Source organism: Anarrhichthys ocellatus, unplaced genomic scaffold (assembly GCF_004355925.1).
Source record: "Anarrhichthys ocellatus isolate YVR2014 unplaced genomic scaffold, GSC_Weel_1.0 scaffold23, whole genome shotgun sequence".
Lineage (NCBI taxonomy): Eukaryota > Metazoa > Chordata > Actinopteri > Perciformes > Anarhichadidae > Anarrhichthys > Anarrhichthys ocellatus.
In genome coordinates, this window is record NW_022280053.1 from 2213969 (window position 1) to 2241397 (window position 27429).

General features: G+C 39.9%; 1 protein-coding gene across 1 annotated transcript in view; it reads left to right on the forward strand.

Annotated features, from left to right (window-relative positions):
- The window catches only part of lamc3 (laminin, gamma 3), a 98052-nt gene that overhangs the window by 18064 nt on the left and 52559 nt on the right, over nucleotides 1–27429 (forward strand). The window contains exons 3-6 of the mRNA XM_031860425.1: nucleotides 4519–4649; nucleotides 7245–7411; nucleotides 22582–22770; nucleotides 23783–23900. Of these exons, the coding sequence (XP_031716285.1) occupies nucleotides 4519–4649; nucleotides 7245–7411; nucleotides 22582–22770; nucleotides 23783–23900 (605 nt within the window). The remainder of the gene's footprint in view (nucleotides 1–4518; nucleotides 4650–7244; nucleotides 7412–22581; nucleotides 22771–23782; nucleotides 23901–27429) is intronic.

Genomic DNA, 27429 nt, shown 5'->3' on the forward strand with positions numbered 1-27429 from the left:
CAGTACCAGTGTTCAGACTCCCCTCTCATTATGAGGGGCGAGAATGTCATGCATTTTAATGTTAATGATCATCAGTTTGTGCTTATCACTTTTTAAAATTATTTCACCAAAGGTCAGGTCACGTCCATTGTGACCTTCCCTTATTATTTTTTGAAATATAGAATTTTGGTCGAGATTTGATCACATAAGAAAAAAGAAAAAAACCCTCCCATAGCTTGGAGACAGACCGATTGCATAAAAAAAAAAAAAAAATATATATATATATATATATATATATTTCCTAATGGATCCTAAGGGATTCCCATTCACACAGAATGGTTTGCGGCAACTGATAGCACCATGAGCTGTATTTGCAACCATCATCTGCCCCGTTTTGAGGTAGAATTCACAAAATATAATGTGCTAATGATATTACAAGCCAAGCCCTTAATTTGTGTCTGACTGCAATTATCCATGAGGCAAAGTATAAATGCATTTTTGAGGGGTGAGAGCCCCTCAAAAATGCATTTTTGAGGGGCGTCAGCGTCAGCGTCAGCGTCAGCCTGAGCCAGAGGCCTTTTCAGGAGCAGCTTGCCAGTGTGCCATTTCATCCAAACCTCCCACGGGCAATTAACAGAGAGGAAAGGGAAACATATAATCCCAGGATTTTGGAAAGGAGGGAGAGGGAAGACATACTTTGTTTATTTGTTTATACAATAACCTTATTGTTCATTCATTTTTTTCTAGTTTGTTTTTCTCATGTATTTTCAAAAATGAAATGTAGTGGAGCTTCATTCATTTATTTATCATGACGCCTTCATTGCATCCTGTTACCACATCCCAAATGAAATGAGTTGTAACGGACGCCCCTTGTAGCCTAAATGCGCTTCAGTTACCACCAACTCTCTGAAGATAATAATAATTCCACTGTAATGCGTGCGTCTATTAGTGTTGATCTTTGTGAATTGGACTGTTTGTGCAATGAGGCTCATTTGCATATAAGGGCCCGATTTTGCGCCAAATGTATGCATATTACCTACTTTAAATAAGTGCAAATAGCGACACACTATTTGCTTGGCAGCACAGTTAGGGGTAATTTAGAAAATTAGACGGTTTCTTTTTGTCTAATTTGTGCAGGTATGGCACCCAATTTACTTTCCACAGCGTTGCTTCTTTATTCAATACCTTCACTGATTGAAAACCTCACGTATTGTGCAAAAGGCATGTATTATCATTATGAGAACATGAGAAGAAATCATGGTTAGTTCACTTCATGCCAGGAGTGCAGGCTTTGAGATAACCAGGCACCAGAAAAGTACAGCATAGATGACAAGATAGAAAAAAATGAGCATATCGCACAGGATGAGAAACATTTCCTGTCCCTCCTTTATTCTCTTGTTCTGACCCCTTGTTTCTATTGGAAAGTTAAACCACACATTCTATTGTCTCTCCATTTCATCAGCATGACTGCCACTCACTTCACCCTAAAAGTGTTGCCTTGCAGATAAGTTTCCCATCCCGAACCCCACACATAGTGTAAAACAAAATATAGAATTAGCATCTGTTTTCCCCGGCAACTGCAGTGCATCAGGGTCATTTAGTGTCTTCCAAACCCCATTAGCCAGTGGAGCCATGTCAAGCAGGGGCAAAGTCAATAAGCAAGGGCCGGAAAACAATAGCGCGCCAGCCAACGGCACTCAATTCTCTTGCAACACTGTCATTACGGTTACTACAAAATAACAGCTCCATAGCCCTCAATAGGCTGCTAAGGCACAGAACCGTCTGGAAATCCTGAAGTGCACTCCAGCTAGTGGAAGAGTGCAGAGATAAGGCTGGGAGAGGGAGAGAGAGGAAAAATGACACAAGGTTTCGGGGAAAGCGAGAGGGCATTTCAGGTAATGACACTAAAGGTGGGATGACTTACGACTGCAGAACACTCAGTGTTTTGCTGAAAGGAAGCCACCAGCTGGCCTAGTTAAAATGAAAAGAATGTCCTCTTGCTTTAAAATGACCTGTTAATTAGAGGTTTTTATATGCTCTGCCACTCATTGCACATTGCTGAGTACACAAAACTCCTCTCTGGAAAGTCGTCTTTTTACTGACAATGCTGACGCCATTCATGCAAGGTTTAAACCAATCAGGAACACATGTGTGGCATATTCACACCAGATGCTCCGGTGAGGGGTTATGACCTCTTGATGCCCCAGCAGAACATCTCTCAGGACTGCAGGCAAAGACCCAGCAGGCGGTCTGAATCCCAAGACCCTTTACTTTGAAACAGGAGGACTGTAGTCACGCTGACAGAAGAAGAAAGCCCCTGAAAAGCAGCTCTTTTAAAGAGAACTTGGTTCTTAACTTTTACTGCATTGCTATTTTAAGCTGCAGAGAGATCATGTTAGGTAGCTGTGAAGAGAGCCTCAGGGGGTAGTAGTGTCACCTTTGTTCAATGTCCTGCTCCTAACCAATCAAGCCCCTTTCTTCACTTGCTAAACAGAGAGTATTGCTTTGCTTTACGTGGTAACGGCCATGAAGCTAACGAATCCAAATGTTGTTACATTATCTCAATGCTCATTATGGACTTTATAGATTCTGCAGAGGCAATGTATCCTAAATGAGCCAACCAGCTATTCTAGTGCTGTTTAGTCTATTAAACACAATCCTGTAAACTTTGTGCTTTTACATTGACTTTAACCACCAGAGAGATCCTGCTAATGTTATCTTCTATATACTATGAACAACTTGCAGACATTTAAAACTTGCTTGGGATCAATAATCCACGAAAGTTGACTACTGTCAATGTTATTATTTCATAATGATAGTTGTCAGCAGGGACTGTTGACTCCAACAAAAGACCCAAGATCAGAGTGGGCTGCCAAAAGAGCCATGTTTGGTTATTGCAATGTTGGAGTATCCCTAAATGCACTTGCAGTTGTCAGAATGGTTCTTTGCTATCAAATGCAGTAACTTTTACAAAACATACACAGATAGTCTTGTTTTAGACTGACTAATAGTCAACAGCCACGCTAACAGCTCTGTCAGGCTGCACTTAGGGCACAGTGGTGCTTCAAGCTAAATGCTAACAAGCTCGCAGTGACAATGATAACATGCTGAAGTTAATCATGCATAATGTTCACTACGTTCACCACCTTTATTTAACAACAAATAACAATACAAACAACAATACTGCAGAATGACACAACCCTTAAAAATGAGCCCTCGCTGCCGATGCAACCTCCAGAGGCTGCATTACGCACAGGCTTGCACCCGGGCACTGCCGGAGAGAAGGCGCGCAGTGCGTGGAGACACCAGCCTCAAAACACGGCCGTTTACGAGGAGAGGGTACGTCTACACTCGTACACACAGATTGATGAGGAGAGGAGACATCTGGGCATGTGCACTGTCCACTGTTGACCTGATGGTGGCGCCAGTTGAAACGTCTGGGGATCACCAAAGTGATTAGGATTCATCCTCTGGAGAACATGAACATATTCCCCAAGGGCCCTGCTGCTAGCATGGTAACGCTATGGTAGGGTATACTTTACATTGTGCAGTACACTTTACCAAATGATATAAAGCATACAGAAATTGTACTTTTAATTACTTAATAGGCTTAAATAGGCAAAAACCCAGTGCTATCTGATGGGCTTTAGCACTACAAAAGCCAAGCTGTAGTGTCTGAGAAAAACATGAATGGATGAACTCATCACACGTGTTTTTAAGTCTGAGGCCCATCCGTTCCAATCTCCTTCTCTCCCATTGCCACACTTCAAAGACACCTCTGGGAGAAGCTTCAAAACGTACAGCATTATAGACTTTTTCAGGACGGCCAAACCAGCCAAGAAACAGACAGAAAGTTTCTCTTCGGCTATTTGTTTTAAAGTTCTGGAGTAAGAGATTCCTCATGTCATTTGTTCTCCCTTTACCTGGCCTCACTTTCATCTTGCACCCCACTATTGCACTTCCCGTTAGCTTTTTCTCTGTTTGTGTTATCCCTCTCCACTTTCTTCTCCCACTCTTGCTTCATCCTGTCTTTACCTTTGCAGTGAGCTCAAACAGAGGAGCTGAAATCATATCAGGGAAGGGAGCTTTACCATGTGCCATCCATTATACTGAAGTAGTGCTGCAGTGTTGTCTCTTTTCTCACGTTTTTTTTCTTTCTGTTTCATATTTTGTCTTTTGTCTCCATTAATCCCCTTCTTTCTTTGCCCCTCTTTCTGACATTAACTTAATTTCCAACACCAAACTCATTATCTCCCCATTACATCTGCTCTCTCCCCTGCTGTTACGCCATCACCCCTGTCTCCTTTCCTTTGTCCACCAAATCTCCATTTCCTCTCTTCTTTTCTTTGCTCTGTCCACTTTTGCTGGCTGACATATCCTCGCACCTCTTGCCTTTCTCAACTAAAGCCCAGTTTGTGTCTTCCTCTTCTTGCATCCTGTCTGCTTCCATGTGCCTCCAAGAGTGGCAGCAGCCAACACACTGACTCAAGTGGATGACATCAAATAGTGTTTTTCTTCCCTACCTTTTTTCTTTTCCAGGAATGGGTGACAGCCACTGACCTACTCATCTCTTTGGACAGGCTTAACACCTTTGGAGACGAGTTCTTTAAGGACGCCAAAGTGCTGCGATCGTACTTCTATGCCATCTCTGATTTCTCTGTGGGTGGCAGGTAAGAGACACCAGAAAATGTGCCATCCAGGATAATGTCACCCTGCACAGCCGACACCCTTTCTGAAAAGTAAAAAATTAGTCACTTTAGTATTTTACCATGAGCATGGTCCCATGAAACTGTGGTTGAGCCAAAATAACTAATGAAAACACAAAATCTTAGTTTTGTTATTTATTTATATTTTGCCTAAATCATTTTGGATTGCCTGCTTCCAGCTATCTCAAACGTAATCGAACACAAACCCTGTTTATTACTAAACACATTTCTATAATACTAATTGGCTTTGCCAAATATGATTTGGAGGAAACACAACTGCTGCCTGAGGTGGTAGGGGTGGGTGGTTAGTCATACAAAGCGCAGATTTTAAGGCCAGAGCATGCATGCAGGGTTTATGTACATCTCGTATTCAGCTCGTGAAGAAAGTGTCGGAATGATTATGGATTGTTGAAAAATCCAGCATGTCCCATCTGGTGTTTCAAGTTGGCTTTGACTTTTTCACTATTTAACCAATACTACAATCAGAGAGGGTAAGGCGATTAATCACATTTTATTTTCAATTAGGATTTTGGCTTCCAACCATGATGTCTTGTGTTATTAATCCAGCGCTCCTCTTTTTATTATAGCCGAGCTCCTTCGGGCTTGCTTGGCGGGTCAACGGTGACCGGCCCTCACCGGGGCCTATTTATTCTGTGGCTGAATAAATACAACCAATGGGTTTTTGATAAATTGTTTACAATAGCACATTCTTCAAGGATCTAGCCTCTTCATTTTTCTGTGCACAAAATTGATGCATTTTACTTTAAATGTACAACATATCTTTTTCTTTCTAAATGCATGTTTCCAAAGTCATCCAAAGTGGTTAAACATGACAAATAATCATTATTTCAGAATTGACCAGAATAATCGCCATAATTGAGCAGCCCTACTTTCAGTATGAACATGTTGCATTTGCAGTGAACAGTTTGCAGAAATAAAATGAAATAAAATAAAATGTCCTTTTCCTCTTTAGAGATAATATTATCCTGGCAGTGTTACCTTTTTGTTCAAAACACATTTGTATACGTGCTGTATATGTACGAATATCACTTTTAGGGGACAGGGTTTCGTACCACATGGATACTGTATGTGTCCAAAGCACGACAAGCAATCAGCACCTTCCCCTGGAAAGCTGTTTGCAAAACTGATTAAAAAAAGACAGCTTGCTGTCTGTCAGGTTGCCATTAGATGAGAATAAAACCAATATAGTCGTCCGTCCTGCTTCCATTTCTTTTGCTTTATTACTCAAAGTAATGAGAGACGACGTGGTGCCAAGGACCAGGCTGCACTTTGGAGCTTTAGATGGAAGTAGATGATTAAGTAGTTGAGATGAATCCTTCAGATAGAATATAAATGTAATCTGACACATGTCATAAACACTTAGGATCACTGCAGGGACAGGACAAATTACCCACCAATGCCGCAACACCTGAGGGAGAGACCCACATGACAACATGTTAGCCTTGTGCTTTCTGTGTACACATGCCTTCACACCTCAGCGCTACACCACGCCAAGTCGGCCCGTCCTGCTCACAGATGCTTTGAAAGACTCCTCATGATTTGTACAGAATATCAATGCAACCATAACCCAACTTGGACTGCTACAAAGATAAATATGCTGGAATTGTGGTGGCTACAAAAAATGGTGTCCGTTTCCTTATCACTCGGGTAAAACATGATAACTCAACATATTGTTTTTGGAACAGCACATACGCTGACTGTACAGCTCGGGTCACCTCCCTCACTTTATATTCAGTTTGAATTATCACCGAGCAGCTCACGTCTACTCTAGCAGAAAGATCTGATATGTGGATTGGAAGCCCTTTGGAGTTACTAGGTTGTTGTCTGTCTCTCTCCGCGACAACAGCAATAACTGGGTCTGAGCCTCAGGCAAGCAAGCGTCTGGATCCAGGACAGCTGGCTAAATTTGACAGAGCCTGCCACTCAGCGACAAGTCCCCATCCCCTATCACAGCCACTTGACAAAACCCGACGACGCTGCCAGGAAATATTACACACAGGAGGGCGTAGCTGCCACCGTGCTGCAGAGGAAATGATGATAGGCTTCCTACATGCAGTGAGAAAACAAATTAGCTTGTTGTGAAAAAAATAAATCCTGTATCCCATTATCTATTTTTGGATAGGTGTGAAACCATCCACGAGTTTAAAGATGCTATGTGCACAAAAAAATATAGAAAGTAAATATAGCATGCATGTCGACAAACACACACCCTTCCGCTCACATGCTCGATACTGTTGGACAGAGTGAGAGTATTACCACAGAGTGCGCAGTTGAATAGTGCAGTTGCTAACGGGAAATGAAAACCCCACCTCATCTCGAGCCCTGTTTATGCCCGTTATAGATAATAGGAAGTGACAACTCCTTAAGGTGGAAATACCTTCTCACTTTGCCGTCTCCTCTGCCTTCAACACCATTCACTGTGTGCATTAGTCTGTCTATACTTGAGTCAGTGAGGAGAAGCAAAGAGAGAGAGAGAGAGGGTATCGGAAAAGAAGTTCTTACCTCCCTAACATAGCTATGTGCCTGCGTTTCCCTCAGATGTAAGTGTAACGGTCACGCCAGCGAGTGCGTTGAGTTGGAACATCGGGGCCTGGTGTGTTCCTGCCAACATCACACGGTGGGAGACGACTGCCAGAGATGTCACCCCTTTTACCAGGACCGACCCTGGGCCAGGGCCACTGGGGACTCTGCCAACGAGTGTTTGAGTGAGTAGCCGGCTCCTGGCCCTCTGTCACAAACCTACCGGGGGAAACCTGTCGGGCAGATTTTGCATTTGCTGGTTGAGCGAGCAGATACTGACAATCAGTATTGCCTTTAAGTATTTATAGATATTGAAATTCATTGATTCTTATTATGCTGTAAATTGAATGGAATGAATTATGCTGAACCTAGCTTCATATAGCATGTAAGTATTTGTCCACATCTTTGGTCTCATTTATTAAGTATTTAACATGTGTATACAGTATGTATATCTCTTACCAAAAAAGGAAAAAGAAGGAGGAGCCCCATGTGATTGAATGGACTTCCTGTTGGCTCTCGTTGACTCAGAGCTATGAGGGAACAAGGCATTTGTCTTTATTGCCTTATAAATACAGAATTCAAATAACAAAAATATAACATTGAAACTTATATATTGTATAACTTTTATACAATTACGTTATCGTCAATAAAATCACACAGCGCCGAGGTCTTTATTTTTTAACCTAATCTAGTTTTCCTATTTCATGTTGAACTCATCGTCTTCTTCTCTTAAAGAATAAGCGACTTTTTTTCCATCTCAAATATTTCTTGTACCATAAAACTAACCGCTATTTATGTCTGTTTCTTGCCTTTCTGCCAGCTGTGAGTAGGATTTTGACCAAGTCATTATCTTCTCTCAGCACCACTTTAGCTATATTGCCCCGGTATAAAATGGAACACTTCTTGAAGATTATATATATCTTAACACCTCATTCAACTCTGAATTCACTCTATCCCAGAATGGCTCTACTTTTGATAAACCCCCAGAGATATGTGCACGATTTGCATCTGTATGGACACATTTCCTCCATTTGATGCATTAGAAGTTGTTTGCTTTTTGTGTGAGTTGTAATTACGAATAAAATAAATCTATGTGATTTTGTGGTCTGTAGTGATACACACGTATGATGCCAGTCTTCTTCTGAAAAGGTGATGTTCAATCCTTTTACCACATAGGTTTTACAATACATGTAGTTTTAGCCTGACATTCTATTTCACTATGATAAAGTTAAGAAAGAATCCTTTATGTTTTTTGATGATACGCATTGACCATCACTTCTACCTCTGGATTCTTTTCTTCTGGCCCTTTTTACTTTCGTGTTGTAATTTTAAGTCGGTCAAAGATATCTAATCAAGTCATGGTTTGGAAGTGCAAATCTATCCTTCAAACTTATTTATTAATAACAGTAAAAAAATGCAGTCATTCCTTTTTTCATCCACTCCTTAAATGTTGAATTGTACATATATCCTCTTTTTGTCCCTTTTTTCAAGATCTCCGAGTGAACCAGATTTCAAATTTGAACATTGTAATGGATTGATCATACTCATAATATGTCCAAGGAGAGCCTTTCCCCCAAGATCCTTTGGATGAGGTAGAGAGGGATATATGTCTCAGTCTGATCTAGCTGTTAAGCTAACAACACACCAATTAGTGGTCCTCGATAGGCTGCATAGCAATACATCTTAAAATCGTTATCCTTTGGCAACTGGAGTGTTGTGTATCAGACTCTGGCTTTCTTCCCTCCCCAAATAAATCCAGGTAGTAATTAATCCCATTCTGTGCAATGCTTTAGTGGTACCTCTATTGACAGGGATTGAAATGAATACAATACCCTCGGCAAAATATTCATTTTCACTGCACTGATCTGACAGTTAAAATCCATGTGGACCGTCTTTCTATATCCTCTCTTATGTTTTGGTTGATGTGATTATAATTGGCCCCATACAACATTGATAATTGTTTTGTTATATACACCCCTAGGTATTCGATTGATTTTGAATCACATTTAATATTAAACCCCTCTTTCGGAGTGCGCATAATTGAATAGAAGAATTTGAGTTTTTTAAATATTCAATGTGTATCCTGCATATAAATTACATTTCTCAAGATCCCCATCATCCTTGGAAACAAGGCATTGGCATCCATGAAAAGGACAACGCTATGTCCCCTGTCCCCAATAGCTCAGTTCCAAATCTTGATGGATCTCTTGGGTAAATGGTTCAATATGGAGAGCAAACAGGGTAGGACTAAGACAACATTCCTGTCTCGTTCCTCTTGCTAACACAAATGTCTAAGTTATGGAGCCATTCTCCTTTACTTCGGGCAGGTCGTCCTTCAATCAGAGGATCGGCGGTTCGATCCCTGGCTCCGCTAGTCCATGTCAATGCATCCTTGGGCAAGACTGAATCCTTGGTGTGTATGTAGAATTCTTGTAATACGGTCCTGTGTTTGGTGGCCTGTTATTAACCCAGTCTGGTCTTCATCAATTAAATCTGACATGAACGTTTCAATCGTCGGCTTAAAGTCTAAAGAATTGATTATGGTCTGTAATTATTACAGTTGTCCTTGTCTTCATATTCTTTCTTGACAGGGCAGTCTCTCCTTCTTTGATGAAGTTTTTTTCAGCTCATTCTGAAATGTTTTGTACCACTCAAAAAGGAAAACCGTGCTGCTTGGAGCCTTGTTTGTTTTCAACCTGCCGGCAGCCTTTTCCATCTCCCCAGTGATATTTCTGCTCTGATTGTTCTATTTTGTGTCAAAAAAATCCTCATTTATTCCCCATCTTCTGTAGAGGTTTGTGTATACAATTCTTTATAATACCAGGGGAAGATATATGCTATATCTTCTGGCCACTCTTCAATTTGTGTGTAAAAGCAGTCCTTAATTTTGTGAGTGGTGTTGTAAACCTGTTTGCGTAGCCTTCAACAAATCATTCGGTGGATTTAGGGCCCAGCTCGTAATAAGCCTTTTTTATGAATCTTGCATATCTCTCTAACTTTGGACCCAATATCTCATCCATCTATCTATTTGTTTATGAATCGTGTATGTAGCGTGTATGTTCTCATTCTGGACTGCTTCATTTGTGTGGTCTTATTAACCAATGGATGGATCTACCTCACCATTGTCATTTTCCTGAAGAAGTCTTTTTATTTCCATTTTAACGCCAGGCTGTATACTGTCCATTTGAATTGTTGTTGGTATTGTTTGGGATATTTCATTATAAGTTAGGTCAATTATTCAGTCTCTTTGCCTACAGCAGTCTTCTTTCTGCTTTAAAAAGTCGTCTATTTTGCAATAAAGTGTGGCATTATAGTTACTCTCTGATATTTACTAGCATCATGACATTATTTTCCACTTTGCTCTTCACTACGATACATCTCCTTTCTAGTTTTCAAATTTAACTGAGTTCGATATCCAGATTACTTCCCCTCTTCTATGGCTGCATGTATGTGAGGTGTAATATATAGTTTTAGACCCAAATCTATTCAGTTTCTCATGCTCTTGTTGTGGTAAATGAGTTTCATGAAGAACAGTATTATGCATCTTCTCTTTTGTCATTATGTTGGCTTTTTAAATGGATTACCCAAACCATGAACATCTAAAGACATCAGCGTAAATCTTTGATATTGTATCATTACACTTGATGTGATTGATTTCACTGCATCCCCTCAATTCAACACTGGAGCATTTTTTAACCGCAAACGGGATTATATATCAACAAACAAAAGAACATGGAATCCCAAAAAAGGCCATTCTCTCTCCCCCTCAGCTCCCGAATCCCTTTATATATTAGGGGGAGGGCCTAACACAATGAAAGGGATGTGGAATCCCCCACTATATGGGCCGCTCCTCTCATTCTAGCTCTAAAATGATTCAGTTTGATTCGTTGAGCATGGAAGGTTGTGTTCAACGCACTCTCATGTCTGTAGCGTTTGGTTCTATTCTTTGAACAAGGATTAAAGCAAACAGACTTGTTGTATGCGTGCATATCCCTGCAGCTATATCACGTCTGTAAACCTAAATGTTCACTATAACTGTAGGGACTCAGTATTTGAACATATTGTGGTGGCTGATTCTCCTGTTATCACTTTTTAAGCATAAAGACACGGCGATAAAATAACTTTTTAATTTAATTGAATTCATTGAAAATGTGTATTGGCATCTTGGGAGATGTGTGTGTATTCAAATCAGCTTCTTCAGTTCTCTTTTTCAGTAGATATTTGCACATATGTTTGCTCCCCCCCTCCTCCTTGAGAGCTTCACTATGTATGAATTTGCATTATTAGTATTATCAGGTTTGGCTCATCACACTGTGCACATTTACTGAATGCTGTTGAGGATGAATTGTAATTGGCAGAGGGATAAACACCATAAACGAGAGTGGCTCACAAATTGTATTTGTTTTTTGTTGAAATTCCATTAAGCACCAAGCTTGTTTTAATTACTCTTACTCTTGGTTCCAAGCAGATGGCATCTTAAATAGAGTACTGCGCCCAACTTAATCAATGCAGTATATTAATAAATAAACACACACACACACAGCATATAAAAGAGACAGAGAATATGGAAACAAAATGCTGAATGCTCAGTGTAATTGCATATGTCTATCTGGCACAAAACTCATTTTGTCTCGGTTTGGCCCACTAACCTCTTATATGTCCCTTTCAGGCACCGGAACAGCTGCACAACATTCTCTCTGTGACATAGTTTTGTGTGCTGGTGATGTTGATCAGCTAATTTGCATCAAGGAAATTAAATACACTAAATAAACCAAGACGTTAAATATGAACTAAATATTTAATAATGAACTTAGAACAGTAGAAATGCAGTTGCTTTTTATATCTCTTGACAGAATGAGATCATAATCGGTGTTATTTTACAATCAATTAAACAATCGTGTCATCCCAAGGTTGGAAAGGTGTCAATCACAGCATTATACAGTTTGACAGTTAACATGAAAGGCTGAAAGGAGAACTGCCTTTGAAACAATGGAACATCTGAACCACAAAAGAAACAAGAATTAGGATTCCAAAACAGTTAGCACAGATTTAAAATTGCAATACAGTTTTTGGAATAAATTGCTTTATGCAATTATCTCAAAATGTACCTAATTCGGCATCTTCTCTTTGACAAAAATAATTCTTTCCTATTGATTCTCTGCTTTTAAGATAAGGTATTTTGCTGTGCTGTAAAAACCGCATAGACTGTACACATGCTGTTATTCTGTCCACGTTTGTTGCTCCCAAGAGGTGAAACAATGTCAAGATGGTTCCGCCTCTCTTCTTGCTCGGGAGAGATGTCTTCATACTAACAAATGCAGTCTGAGAGGTCTAAGGGGTGAAGCATTTGTGGGCTTGAGCGGACTGAGGCCATTTGTTATACCTGATATCAAGTTTGGGCAGCAGCAACAGCACCGTTTGCAGCGTGAGACTGCTTCGGCTGGACTACTTCTGAAATAAGAGATTAGATGAATGTTCAGAATATATAAAGCAGGTTGAATCGGATATAGGGAACATGATTTTTGGCTTTGCACGAACTAAGAGAAAGTCATGCACGGTGTTATTTTTAGACTATGCATTCATTTTGCTGAATTTCAATACGTGTGCTGTTTTTGTTAATGTCTTTGCTTATGTTTGCTGTTTATATAGCCCATCTGCCATTGTTTACTGTAGCACCTGTTGGCACATGGATTGATGTATGTTTTCGTATGAATCGGTTTTGTCCTGGAATATGGATGAAAATCCATATAGATTAACAGAGAACCAGGAAGGTCTTGTGTGTCACACACATCTATAATGAAGCAGCTTAGGAAGATCAGTGACTAGAATCAAATTGGGAGCTTAATACTTTTGCCTACTCAATGCTAATCTTGCTTTGTATATGCTAGTACCTTCTATAGATTAGTGACGATCACAGATGTATTATTCTTACAAATAAATTGACCATTTCTGACACCTTTTCCTTCCTAATGTAACTGCATTCCCTGTGGAAATGTCAGCGTTACGACTGTCATCATAAGTCAAAGCTAATGTAAAGGACATTTGCATATTTCTTACATCTTCAATAGTGTGGATTTTAACTTGTTTTCTACATACCAATATGGTATACACAAAAAGCGGAATTATCAAAAAGTGTTGTCGTTGTTATAATAGCAATTATTCAAAACCTTATACTCGTACACAGTGCAGGAACTACTGACAACAGAACCTGACAGTGATATGCATATGTATATGGCGCACTCATGCAAATAAAAGGCAGCCCCTAATTCACAAACACTTTGCAACATCGACTGCAATTATTGCGGCACAAAAAAGACATTTTGAAAGGTGGTGGTAAGTCAAAACACGTGCAGTGCAATCGTGTTGGCTATTTACAATGACTGCCATCGCTGCTGATAGAAGCCGACAATTTCCTACAAATCTTGCAAAAGTGTCTCTTTAAAGCAATGTTTTAAGCAAATAATCTTTGAGCAGGATGAATAAACTATAACAGACTCATGACCTTTTGGGGCTAACAAAACCATGGATCCCAAGACTAAGAAAATAATTACGATAAAACCTGAACATAACAAAATAAACAAAAAGTGACATACAGTTAATAATTCACTTAGATGTTTTTTTTCACCATTTAACTCTTCAACTACACCTCTTTGTCACATACAAGCATCCTGGAAAATACAAATACAGCAATCTTTTTTTAAATGTGCAAGCCTCAGTCAGTGCAGTATATGTTTAGATATTTGTACACGCACGCATATAATATGAATTAAGCATCATATTCCTCAAACCCCTCCAATGAATCACCACCTTAACTAATGGAATGGAATTTCTCAAAGGCTCTGCGTGTCAGAACAAGATGAAATCATAGTGGGAGGTGCCTGATTATGGACATTAACCAGAATGCCTAAAATAGTGAACAAGCACCATAATTTAAACTCGTTAAAGTAACCCCAGTGGTGACCCTTGATGGAGTGTGTGAGTATAATGCTTTGGTCAATTAGGCAAATTTGCGTATTCCTCCCACATACTATGACACAATATATCAACTTGCTTCAGTGATGCAGTACTTCTGTATCCGTTTGTTCTGTCTCCAGGAAACCAAACATTAACGTTGAAGTTGTTTTAAGACATTTATTGCTTCAGATTCAGAATTTGTCTCAAAGAGCAAAAAAAAGAAGAACGGTTGTGACAATCATGTGTGATTATTACAGTTATCTCTGCAACTGTTATTGAATAGTGAATAGTAGCAGGTGGTAAATGGAAGCTTCAGGGGGGCTTTTTATGTGAGTGTTTTAGTGTTATGTGAACATGTCTGAGAGATTTTATTATCAGTCGAGGTTGTTTATCAAAACTGGATATTGAACGGCTGAATTGTTTTTGCTTGCTGTTTGCTTTGTGGTCTTAAAATAGGTTGTCGAGAAATATGCAAAGGGTTGGTTATGTGTGTGTGTGTATCGGGGGGTGAAATGTGATGTCATTATCATCAAGATTCTCCCCCTATGAGACTGAAACCATTTATAGCCCAGTTTGACGTAGTCGTCGGCTTAGCCGCAGGCTGCTCCAGTACGAAGACACTTTAAATCTTTTCTTGCCACAGATTTAAGGTTGAAGGCTGCAGGTGTAGCTGGGAGACTGTGATATTTATTTGGAAATATCAGATGTACACTCATAATACTGCATATTCTTATCATCTAAGCCTCCTGGTAGTATTCTTACTGTGAAATAATGCAACTTGCTGGAAATCAGTAAAAGGCTGTTTTAGAGGTGACTCTGTGGGAAAACAGCAGCTATAGCAGTGATGATGTAATCTACCTGTGTGTGTCCCAAACAATCACCAGCTTTAAGCACAGGAGCTCCTCATGCAAGTAAAGTAAGCATGAAATTCATGCTGTTGGCCTGCTGCACAAGAGCAGAGGAGCCCCCTCTCATGCTGCATATTATATTAGTAATGTACGTCATGTATAAATACTTGAAATGTGCCAAATGTGTAAAACTCATGAGATAGTGACAATACAGGATTTAATAAATATTTTATCAGCCCTTCAAGATTATAAAAATAGACTCGGCACACTGGAACTGGAAACGCATATCAAACTAAACATTCATGAGATGAACAACATCATCACAGAGCAAACCGTTGCAATATTCATTGAAGAGCCAGAGGTGTAACAGCAACACCTGTTCAACAACAGTACCACCGACCTAGGCTAGCTCTCAGTCTTCATGCTAAGCTAAAGAGACTGGTATCAATCATATCTAACTCCCATCAACAAAGCAACACAAATTCAAACTGCTCCTACAATAAAGGGTGTCAGCCACACTGAAATGAAAACAATGTAAAATATTAACAATATAAAAGACTCTTTGCTTTAACAAAACTAAAGTAACATTAAAGATTAAAACATGTAATGGCCTAATGTTGTATGTATCACTGTAGACACCATTACACATTCCATTGGAAATCATGAGGATGTTACAGTTAAGAGACTTGAGCACTTATCTGGTGTGGTAAACAATGTCGATGGCAACTGGGCTGATTTTGATGGCATATTCTGTTTTGTTTGTAAGAATAAAAAAGTCATAATCTTAACCCATGCACAAAGGTATACAGGCGCAATAGCGTGTGGGTTAGGTAGAGGTCTAATTTGTCTGTAACAGTACACTAAAGGTCGCACAGATATCTATGCAGCATGATCCCTCATGGACCGGTTTCTTATCACTGCTGGTGTCCTGCTCTCTTGGCTAGTCCGACATCTCATTCGTCCAGCAAATTAGATGTAAAAATGAGAAATGATTGTGCCTGCAGGGGCCGTGGATCCTCTATGCAATACATTCTGCTCCAACACTAAGAACGTATTCATATAAAGGGGAGAAGACAATAAGATGGTGAATTGCATCACCTTTCATGCAGGTGATGTGAGGTGGCAAATTCCTTTAGGCTCCAAAAACCATGCCATGCTGCTGAAAGACGGCTGATGCGCATTGCTAAATTTCATAATCCAATCATGAAAAGTTAGTGCAGCTTGTTTGTCTCTGACATTACGTGTTTCATCAACCACTAAACTGCTATAATTCCGGCCTTTTTGCTTTCGCCAATAACAAAATGAAACATTCATAGTTTGGTCTCAAACATAACCTGGGTTCCACTTATTATATCATGATGATACCACTTACACGTTTGAAATCAACCTTGATATTCCATCATTCCATCTCTATGACCTGATTTTACATAGTGCTACTATACCACACTGGAGTTTATTCTGGGCTGTGTGCTGTTAAAGGTACAAGAGATATAGAAGGAACATGGCTTTCACTATGTGTCCAGGCTAATCTCCACGAGACAAAGCCCCAGGGAGCAATATCAGGGCAATTTCCACATCTATCTGAGCTTGATATGTAAATTAAAGAGTCCTTAAAAGCCCTCAGCAGGGTGTAGGAAGTGCTGTCGTACCGGCCTGTCAAGAAAGGTTCGGGCTACTGGCTAATAGTCACCAAAGGCACTGGGCCGTCCCTTTTTTCCACACAGGAAGTTTTTTTTGTGGTGGCTGCACTTAAAGTGAAGTTGTACAGGATCTGTAGAAAAGGGTGATTCGAAAAGCTAAGGATTCTTAGCTTTTGGTTTTCTGCTACCGAACAAACCCCCTGTGTGATACAGGGTACTAAATTTGTGACAATTTATATCAGACTGCTTTCACAGGTTGTCAACATTAACACCAAACCTGCCTCTTGGAAATGACATTACAAATACTCCAAATGTCTTTTGCCAGGTAGCCTATACTGAGAGGAAATGTCATTTTTGTCTGCATTACGTCCTGCGGTAACAATATTCAAAGGGAGGAAGTGTCACCTTTGCATATAGGAAGAATAAAGAGCCTTTTACAGTTTGTGAATAATGATGACGAATGTGCACCCACGTACAACAGAGTGCAATAACAAGCTAAGCAAGGGCATTAACCACACAAAATTGCCCATGCAGCCTAAATAAATGTGTGTTGAATGGATAGAATACATTTGCAAGTGGCCCAATATTCAGTGGCGATTGTATACATCGCCATGTATACAATCGCCAGGTTTACATGTATACATGTAAACCTAGCATGTAAAGTTACACCAGTGACATATTAAAAGCATGCAAGTCACTAGATGTCAACTACATGACTCAGATGTTAAATAGCTTGCAGCCATAGATGCTGCCGGGGTTTTGGTTTAACAAAAGACCATGTTAGCAGGTGACTCTACGCCGAATGTGTCCGTTGTTGAAAATACAAACATAACATATAGGTGCCCTCTAAAAGCCTTCAATCAATCTTGAATACATATCTACGTTTATTTTCGGGGCCAACCATTAAGAGGTTCATGGATGCATTTAGCTCGTTATATACAGTGGCGGGCCGTCAGGGCTTGCAAGGCCTTCTCTGCTGGCCAAAACAGAATCACAAAGCTATATATATTTAAAAAAAAAAAAAAAAAAAGAAGAAATCTATTTTATAATTTAATAATTTTTCTTAAATACACTACATGTATTATAATTTACAAAAATATTTTTCCCATTATCTTATTTTCTCATTGCACAGCTACTGTCTTCCTCAGTTGCTCTGCTTCCAGTGCAGCTTGTTTTAAGTAGAGCTTTTATCCAATCAGATTTCACCTCTGTGTCTCTAGGTAAGAAGAGAGGCAGAGGCCTGCAGAGTCTCACCTGCAGCCAGTGCAGATTAAAGTAAATGGGGACGATATTGTTGATTGTCATAGTGTTCAACCAATCAGATCTTTAGTTTGACATGTTGGGCGTATTCTTTGACGTGTCAGAACCTGCTAGCTGGCCTATAATGACGTCAGCATTACATGCCGCCAGTGTCCGTGTGTAGCTTTCCCGCGAGGTACAGAGTGTGCTGTGATTGGTCAGTGGGCGAGCACGTGACTATCGTGAAACAACTTAACAGCCAGCAGAGGCTGATGGGTAGTGAATCACATCACGTGATGCAGCTCAGCCAATCAAATATGGGCATTCTGACTGAGTGAGATGCACCATGATAGAGGAACCTGAGCCGAGGAAAGACATTGCAGAGCAGTACGTTAAAGTGAAAGTAAAATCCAATGTTAATCTCTTTGGGTCGCAGCTAAGAAATGATGGCGGATCCCACAGCCAGACCAGCTGAGAACATTATATTTTCCTGAATTTAGGCTTTTGCATTTTCTAAATGCTCTAGCATTATTCAAATGACTCGTACCGAACGGTTTAATACGAAGATGTACATAGTTACAGCCTTAAAAATGAGTAACAGCTGTGGTGCCACAATGTGGTTATAAGGTGGTATTTCAGCTGCAGGACAGCAGTGAAGTCCCAGGTATAAAATGCATGGCCCGCCACTGGTTATATATACAGTGTGTGTGTATATATATATATATATATATATATATATATATATATGTATATTTTTGATGAAGTCGGCTCTAAAAACGTCTATAAACATATTTCCTTTTAACACAATCATACATATAGATCAACTTTAAACCATACCAGACTTTGTGTAAAGCTATGTGAGAACACATTTCAGTTTCTCTACTTCTTCACCTTAGCAAAAATGCAACTACCATGTGTCCCTGTGTCTATGTAATTGAGAAAAAGAGAATGTATGGCTGAAAAAAGCTGCAGGCCACCTCAAGAATACTCCATAGTGTTTTCTTCTAAAGTTTTTCTATTGTAATCCTGTCGATTACAAAAACCCACAAATGTGTAAGGCATACTGTTTAAGGAGGTGGCTCCATCAATCACAGGAAAAAGTCCTTTGGGCACTATTGTGTTCACACCGAGTGAGCTAAGTCTGCCTCCTTACTTGTGTGGAGCCTCCACTGTGGCAGTGATGCACAGGCTGAGCAAAGCATGTGGATGAGGTGGTTGTGGGCATGCAGGCCTAAATGTGGTCAAGATGGACAAACGGGCTGTGGAGAGGATTGTAAAGGTCTTTGTGTTGCATCTGTGGAAACACAGCTTTAAGTGATTTGCCGTGTCCCAGTTTCCCTCTGCCGCACTGTGTGTGTGTGCGTGTGTGTGTGTGTGTGCACTGCTTGTAGCAATCTTCATCCCACATGCACCACCTTTAAACATGCATTCATTGTTCACTCCTTTACCTAGATAGAAAACATGCATTCTACCATGCATATTATGTGTGTAATGGTTTAATGTTTCTTCATTCAAGATAGGAGGTCAACAAATTGCATTAACCTCTTATCACATCAAAGGCTGTTAATGTACATTATTGTATTACAAATACACATAGTGTTATAATACACAATTGGGAATCATCGAAAATGCTTCAAGTCACATGCCTATTTTTTATTGCAGATAGTCTCACAAAATTGCAAACTAATATCACAACAAAACCAAAAACTTAGTACATCGGATCCACAAGTAATTAAAACATTAGCAAATGTACTTTTGAACTTGCTGAGAGGGATGGGAAGCCAGATGTTCAGTTTGCTCTGAAGCTCATTTCAGGATCAAGGACCATAATTAAACAAAGTCATTGTCCTTGCTTCGGTTCACACATGAAGTAGCTTTTGACATAACCTGTTGATACACCTGAAGTTATGTGAGTGAAACATCATTTTGAGAAAATTGTGAACTTTTTGAGGATAGCCTGAGAGTATTAAAAGATCTCCTGGTATAACAGTTCACATCAGGTATCACATCACATGTTATGAGGTGTTGTCAGAGTCAACATACATGTTGTAAGGGAAATGCAACAGGGGCTCAGGTTGTTGACAGTACTGCCATCTGGCTATCAGCTAGCCTGACCAGCAGTGGCAGCACCACTAGCTGGCTCGATAAAGATAGAGTGGATGGGAGCTGACGGGTAGAGCCGGCTGGTCGTATTTGTGCTCTAGTTGCCCACCGGAGCCAATCAGAACGGAGTCATGCTGCAGCGACTTTCTTCGCAGAGTGTCAGTTTTTGTCTTTGTCTGTTGCCCTGTCAGCAGAGGGATTGCAGATGTGATGACAAGGCACTCGGCATCAGTCGAGAGGTGCATGTTGTGTTCAAAAGGCCACTCCTAGCGGTGCAAAGGCTACTGGCTCTTACAGTATCTTCTAATTCCATCCATCAGGACTACAATCAAGACAGATGCTTAAAGCCGCAGCAGTCAATGTTTTTATATTAACAATGGTCCACATTCCCATGTGTAATGTGAAAGGTGTAGCTCGTAGTAAAGAACCTAAACAGAGAATAATCACCTGACTGCAGTTCCCTTCAGCTTTACGAGGTGATTTAGCACCTTTCAGCTCGTTGCTTTAGTTTTTTGGCAAACAACCTTACCGTATTGGATCATTCTGGAAGCTCTCATCGGGGTTCTTCACAGACTCAGATGGCAGATGTTTTCAGTGATAAAACTCAGATAAATTCACTGTACTGTCAGTGTTCAACAAGTTCCCTGACAAACTATGAATTACCCTTTACAGGTCACCCATAGAAAAAGTAATTATCTTACTATACTCAACACCAAAAGTGATTATGTTTCATTATTTGTTAATTAGTTTCTTGACTTACAGCTCTGTCAAAGGTGTGTTTAAACAACTCCACACCCATACGTCTCATGCATTTAATACATCTAGGAATAGAAAATGAGACATTACAGTTCAACAAACAACCAGTTCACAGTTTTGAATTACAATATTTACAAACAGCCTAACTCTGGTGACTGCACGCAGCATTTCGCTGCATAGAAGCCTCTGCCTTGCTGTGAAGATGTGGATTTCGCACACCCTGAACAAAAAGCCAGATGATGATCCATGTAGGTTTACCAGTGGCTGTCTTGTAAGCTAAAAAGAAACAATGTGTGAATTAGACAACTTTAGAGTTAAGGCCTTGTCCCACCGGGGGCATGACAAATAACGCAAAAATGCAGCGATGCAGATTTGGGACAGTCGCTAAACCTTTTCCATTAAATGTTTCGAATCGAGTTGTGTAGGCAGAGGACCAACTACCAAGATCCTGTTGAGTCAGAGCAGCGTCTGGCACTCTGTCTGAGGTAGGTTGTTGTGTAGCCTATAAGCTATTGTAAGATATGTTATTGAGTTTCCTTTTAGTGAAATGGTCTGAGTGGATTTGAGTTTCCCCTGGTAAACAGTCACAAAGTTTATCTGTCTGTGGCTTTTACTGTGTAAGGTCAGAATGGAAGAGATGGATCTGGTGTATAAAAATATCGCTTTTTTGCCAAGTAATATTCACATTCAGTGTGAAAGTAGTCATGACAAAAAACAACAGTTAGAAAACATGTTGATGTGGAAATTCCTCCTGTTTTGGTCGAAGGCTAACCTCTCATCCTATTGCGCCAAGCTAAACGCTCTGAATCCAGTGAATTCACAAAGACATTTAATAGCTTTGTCCTAAGAGAGTAAACAAGCTGACCACACAATTATAAAGAGTAATTCTGTTGTTAACTGAGAGTTAGTCTCCTTGGACTAGCAATTGTACTAAAATGTCTAATTGTAAAGCCTTACGTTACTCGTTATTGGAAATAAATCACATTGGAGAAGTTGGTAAGGACCAAACAAAGCTAGCGGGAGAGTGAATATTTGGATTTTGTCAGGTGGAATGAAAAGACAACCCCAAAGGAATGCTTATGTTTCCTCCTGCTTTCTGGATGTGTTGGTTCACTGTTTGTTTACATGTTTGCTGTGTCCAAGTATCCCAAAAAAAAGATGTCAGCTTTGATGAATGTAACATTAGTGAGATCCATATGAAACATTAAACCCATTAAACCCACTTTTCACCATCAAGCCAAAGTTTTTAACGCGTTGGGTTTCAAAGCAACGGGTGATCTTTTTTTTTTATCTTTAAAATAGGGGTGAACACTGCTTATGAACAGGGAGGAATAATCATATGGTTATTGCAGGCACAACAGAGAGCTTGATTCATAATAAAATGGGCAATTTCACCTAAATACCCCCTCAGGGTAACGGGTGAACCAAGGAGGGATTTGATGTGAGGGGTATGAGAGCTGTGATGGTGTGTTATCAGCTGAGTAATTTGCTCTTGTATAAACATGAATTACTGTTATCTAAGTGCCCCCTGACAGCCGATTGGCTCCTCATTAGGCCTGTGTGAAATGAGATTAGCAGCGAGCCTCTAAATTATGATCCAATCCCAGAACACATAATCTCTCACACACACATATCTCTGTCTCTTTCCTCCGTCTATTTCTGGATCCATCTATTTCTGTCTTCTCTCTTTTTACCTTGTTGTCTCCTTTGCCCACTTCTTCCCCTGTGATTGCTCCTTCCTCATTCTTTCCTCGCTTGACCTCCTGCTCTCTCTCTCTCTCTCTCTCTCTCTCTCTCTCTCTCTCTCTCTCTCAGAGTGTAACTGCAGCGGGAGGTCAGACGACTGTGTGTTTGACATGGAGCAGTACCGGAGCACTGGCAGTGGGGGGCGCTGTGTGAGCTGCAGAGACAACACTGACGGGCCCCATTGTGAGCACTGCAGAGAGAACCACTTCAGGACATCTGCCGAGGAGCCCTGCCTACCATGCAACTGCAATATTGATGGTAAACTGCGGCTACAAAACCCTTAATCGTTTTGATAATAACTTAAAAAGACCCTATTATAATCCATGCAAATATCATTACTCACTATTTTTGTTTTCTCTGGCATGAACAAATTTAATTATGGTTAGATTGGAATGCTGTATTGGCACAATTATGCAACCATATGCAAGATTTAGCTACTCATAGGATTAGTTGTAGCCGATTTTATGGCTAAATGCTTTTTAAATCATTATTAATATTACATTACACTAACCCATCGACTGCTCAACTGTCAAACCTAGCCTGAGAGTAGAGGCTGGTTCATAATTTATACAATCTTGTTCGTCTCATGTCTTGCACATCCCATCAGATTTATCCTCGCCTCAGCTTCCCAAATGACCATTAAATAAATCCATGACTTGTCTGCTCTAGCCTTGCTGTTGTAAATTGATCCGGTTGACTCATTGAACTTCATCAGTGAATAGACTGTGTTCATTTAAGTCTAATTTTAGGTGGAGGGACATTAAATGTTTGGGCTCTTAATTACACCATCGCCCGGCACAGAGAACAAGATGAAGAAATGGACAAATACATCAGCAATCTTGTCCTCTACATTTACTAGATAGTGTCAGATGATTGCCAAGAGTTGTTGGAGTCCATTATATTAATAAAAGGTCATAAAAAACTCCATCAGGCTTCCTTTTCTCATGTCCACAATATCCCAGCTGGTCTTTTTTCTCCATTAACTTAAGCTACAGTGTGTCAGCTGCAGTGTGGTTGCAAGGTTTTACCCTGCTCTTCCAAGCTCATCTCCAGGGTTTTTGAACAGAATTCAATAACAGGTATTCAGTTATCCCCGTCCTGACAAATTATTAATGATACATTGATCCATTTCATGTAATTCACCCTGTGGATTATTTTCTTGAAAATACTCCCCGTTTCCCTTTTGTCGTCCTTCTCTCTGTGTACTCTTTTTATTCCTTTTCTTTTTTTTTCTGCCTGCTGATCCATATGCTGCCCCCCCCCCCCCCAGGTTCAGTGAGTCTGCAGTGTGATGTAGAAGGAAGGTGTGCGTGTCGTGTCGGCGTGACAGGGGAGAAGTGTGACACATGTCGGGCTGGCTTTCACTCGCTTGGCCATGGCGGCTGCAGGTGAGCGACACGCATACACACTGATGTGCTCACACGAGAGCCACAAAAACAAAGCAAACATTTAAAGGATTACTAAATGATAGACAATAGAGAAGGGGTTATTAAAACTGGTAAAACAGACACGGACTTTGTTTCATACATCTTCCCTGTTTTGCAGTTATATCCCCACACCCCAATTGATCAAACTACAAAGCGGCCGTAAACAACAGCATTCTCATTTCTCTATGTGACACCACTGTGAATTAGGGACCTTCTTATCAGCGACTACCAGGATGTGTTGTACACTATCAAACTGCTAACAACTGCTGTAAAAAGCAAGCCGCCCCAGTGCTCTGTAATATTCCGCGTGGAAACATGAACTTGCGAATAAAAGTTTTCTTTCAGTTTAATCAAGATTCCTGCAAATCATCTCCTTACAAGAATTAATGTTAATTTCTTCCGTCTTATCTGACGAGACAGTAGGACAGGGCTGATGTTTATACAATCTGACTAATCTTTATGGTTCCATACTGCATTTTGTGAAACAAACTTCATATTATTTGTGTTAAAGGACCAGTGTGTAGCAGTTAGAGGGATCTATTAGCATGCATGGAATAAAATATTAATAAGTAAGTTTTCTTCAATCTATGATGGAAATATGAATCGTCTTTTTGATACCTTAGAATGAACTGTATACAGAGCGCGTCCCCTTCATGGAGTCTCTGCTATGTTGCACTGCCATGTTTCTACAGCAGCCTAGAAGGGACAAACCAAACACTGGCTCTAGAAAAGGACATTCGCGTTTTGCGTCAGCCACCGTAGTTCTCCTACGAGCTTGGCACACGAGAGAGAAGTTTCAGTTGGTTGTAATCTTTAATCTTGCCTAAAGAGTTTGCTGGAGACAAAAACATGGCTGAACAGAGATTAAATATTGGATTTACATTCATCAAGTGGCCTGAAACATAAAACTCCAAATAAATGCTAAGGTTTAATATCTGGACGATGTGTGAATAAGAAACTCTTTTCAATATCAGCTTGAGAAAGGTAATATGTCAGCGTTGCGTTTACAGCTACTGTTGCTGCCCAAAACATTTACTGTATAGGTTTGAGAAATAACTTATATAAAGTAATTTAAAGACAATTAAATAGTTTTCCTTTTCAATCCAATGTTCAAAACTGGAAACACATAAAACAAAAAGAAAGAAACATTGGTCTCCTGCTCTATGGAGACTGTCCTGTTGCTGTTGTTTTGGTTGGTGAGCCGGCCCACCTCACCAGGAGAAACAGACCCGCTGTTTGAAGATCCCATGCGGTCTCCTCCACCTGTTACCATGGTGACCGGATCGAGCCTCACTGCCTTCAGAAGCTTCAGAGAACCATTTCAGCCACAGCCAACCCCAAGGACAAACTCGGCCTTTGAAACCTGCTTTTCTTCAAAGACAGTGTTATGCATGATGCTTTAGTGAGGAGAGGCTCGTGTTGTATATAGTTGTGTATATAACATAATGCCGTGCTAATCTGGCTTCATTGACCCGAACATCCATGATCTCTGTCTACTGTCACCAACTATTATTAGTAAGCTATCTATAGATCGTGAATAATTCAACTTAAACTAGCCAATTCCTGTTTTTTTCTCATTTATTAAATTTTTTAGCATGTAGTCAATAAATGATTCTATTTATTTAAAGAAGTACTGTTTGGTGTTCCTTGCAGAGATAAACGAATCACAGATTGGAAAAAATATCACATAATTGTCAGATTCATGGCTGACCACAATTGTTCTCTGTTAACTCTGTTAATTAGCGGTTCCGAGTAAGAACAAAATGTCTATTGAAATATTGTTTTTTTATATTTGTACTTGGCTCTGATTTGGATTGCTTCAGTGTGCTACAAGAATGAGCTCAGCGGGTTTAATTGATTTTAAGATAGGCAGAGTTGCTTTCATCCCTACGATATGAGGCTGATTTACCCCTGAGGCTTTGCACACTCACACACTCAGTCGGGGTGCTTTTTTTTTTTTGCTTTTTTTTTTTTTTTGCGTCCATTGTTGCAGCTTGAAGATTCACTGACCTGCTGCATACATTTTGATGATGAAAAGCACATTCCTACTTTCTCTGACCTGAGAGTTCTCCTACTAAGTATGCATGCATAAGAGCCTGCTTGTAAATGTATATAAGAGCCTGCTTGTAAATGTATATGATGTGTGTGTGTGTGTGTGTGTATGTGTGTGTGTGTGTGTGTGTGTGTGTGTGTGTGTGTGTGTGTGTGTGGGTATGAGAAGTATGTTGCAGTATTTATATTCATAAGAAGTCTATCCAAGCTTTCCCTGACCTCCTCTCTCTGCCGAGGGAATGCTAAGTTGCGATGGTGTTGTATTGCATATCAATGGCTGTTTGGTGTTTACATTATTTCTCAACACCTAACTGTGGCAAAAAACAGTGGAACTGTTAAACAGAAAAGTAGAACTTCATTTTTAATTCTCGAAAAACAATCTTAATATTTATTCTTGTGACTTAAAAGTTGCTACAATCATTATTTTGGTATAAACAAAGGATGTATAAATGAAAGGGGTGACTCGAAACCAATAGTGGTCCTTTGGTTGCGATTGTTGGCCACAACGTTTTAGCGTATACATAAATAAATAAATAAATAAATAGGGACAGCGAACAACAAAACATACAGCCCAAAATTAATACATTTGTTTTATTAGTGACTTAAAATATTGCTATAATGCACTTGCCTTGATGCATTTTACTCGCGTGTCTAAAGGCATCTGTTTTAGAGACAGCAGCGAAGCAAGTTAAGTTGTTTGACTATAGGGTTTAGACTACATAGTATCAGCCAATCACAACACCTTAGGGTGGGACTTGTCCAAAAATGTAAACAGACTCAGATTTTCTGAGGTGGTATATCAGACTTTCGCCAAATTCTGTCGAAAGAACAGCAAACACATCCGTCTTCTCAGGGAAAGTTCAGTTGATTGTTTTACTTTTAGCGAAAATATACCGTCCACTTTGTTCAAAACTGGCGCGATAATGGCTTCAACCAAAAGTTCAACATCAGCTGCAGCCATCAGAGCTTGTAGATTTGTCTGATTTCCAAACAAGGTGGAAACCAAACTTCAAATATAATGGTAAATATTGGATTTATATTAGCCAGGTGGGTAAAAAACACAACTCCAAATGAATGCTAATGTTACTTCATATCTGAATGCTTAGGAAACTGTCGCTAACATGTTCAGCATATCAACTTGGTTATTATATTCATGTGCTGTATTTACGGCTTGTTCTCGCTGCCCACATACCATACGGTTAAAATGAATGAAGGTTCAGAGTGAGGCTCACGATAAAGGAGGCTTTTCTGATATCACAAGTTTGGACAATAACAAATTCATAAATCAGAAGTGTACAATTAATGTACAGCTGACTCTTAGTTTGGATTGTCTTCACAGATGCTTTCAATATACACATATATGCATGCACACATGCTAACACGCACGCACGCACACACACACACACACACACACACACACACACACACACACACACAC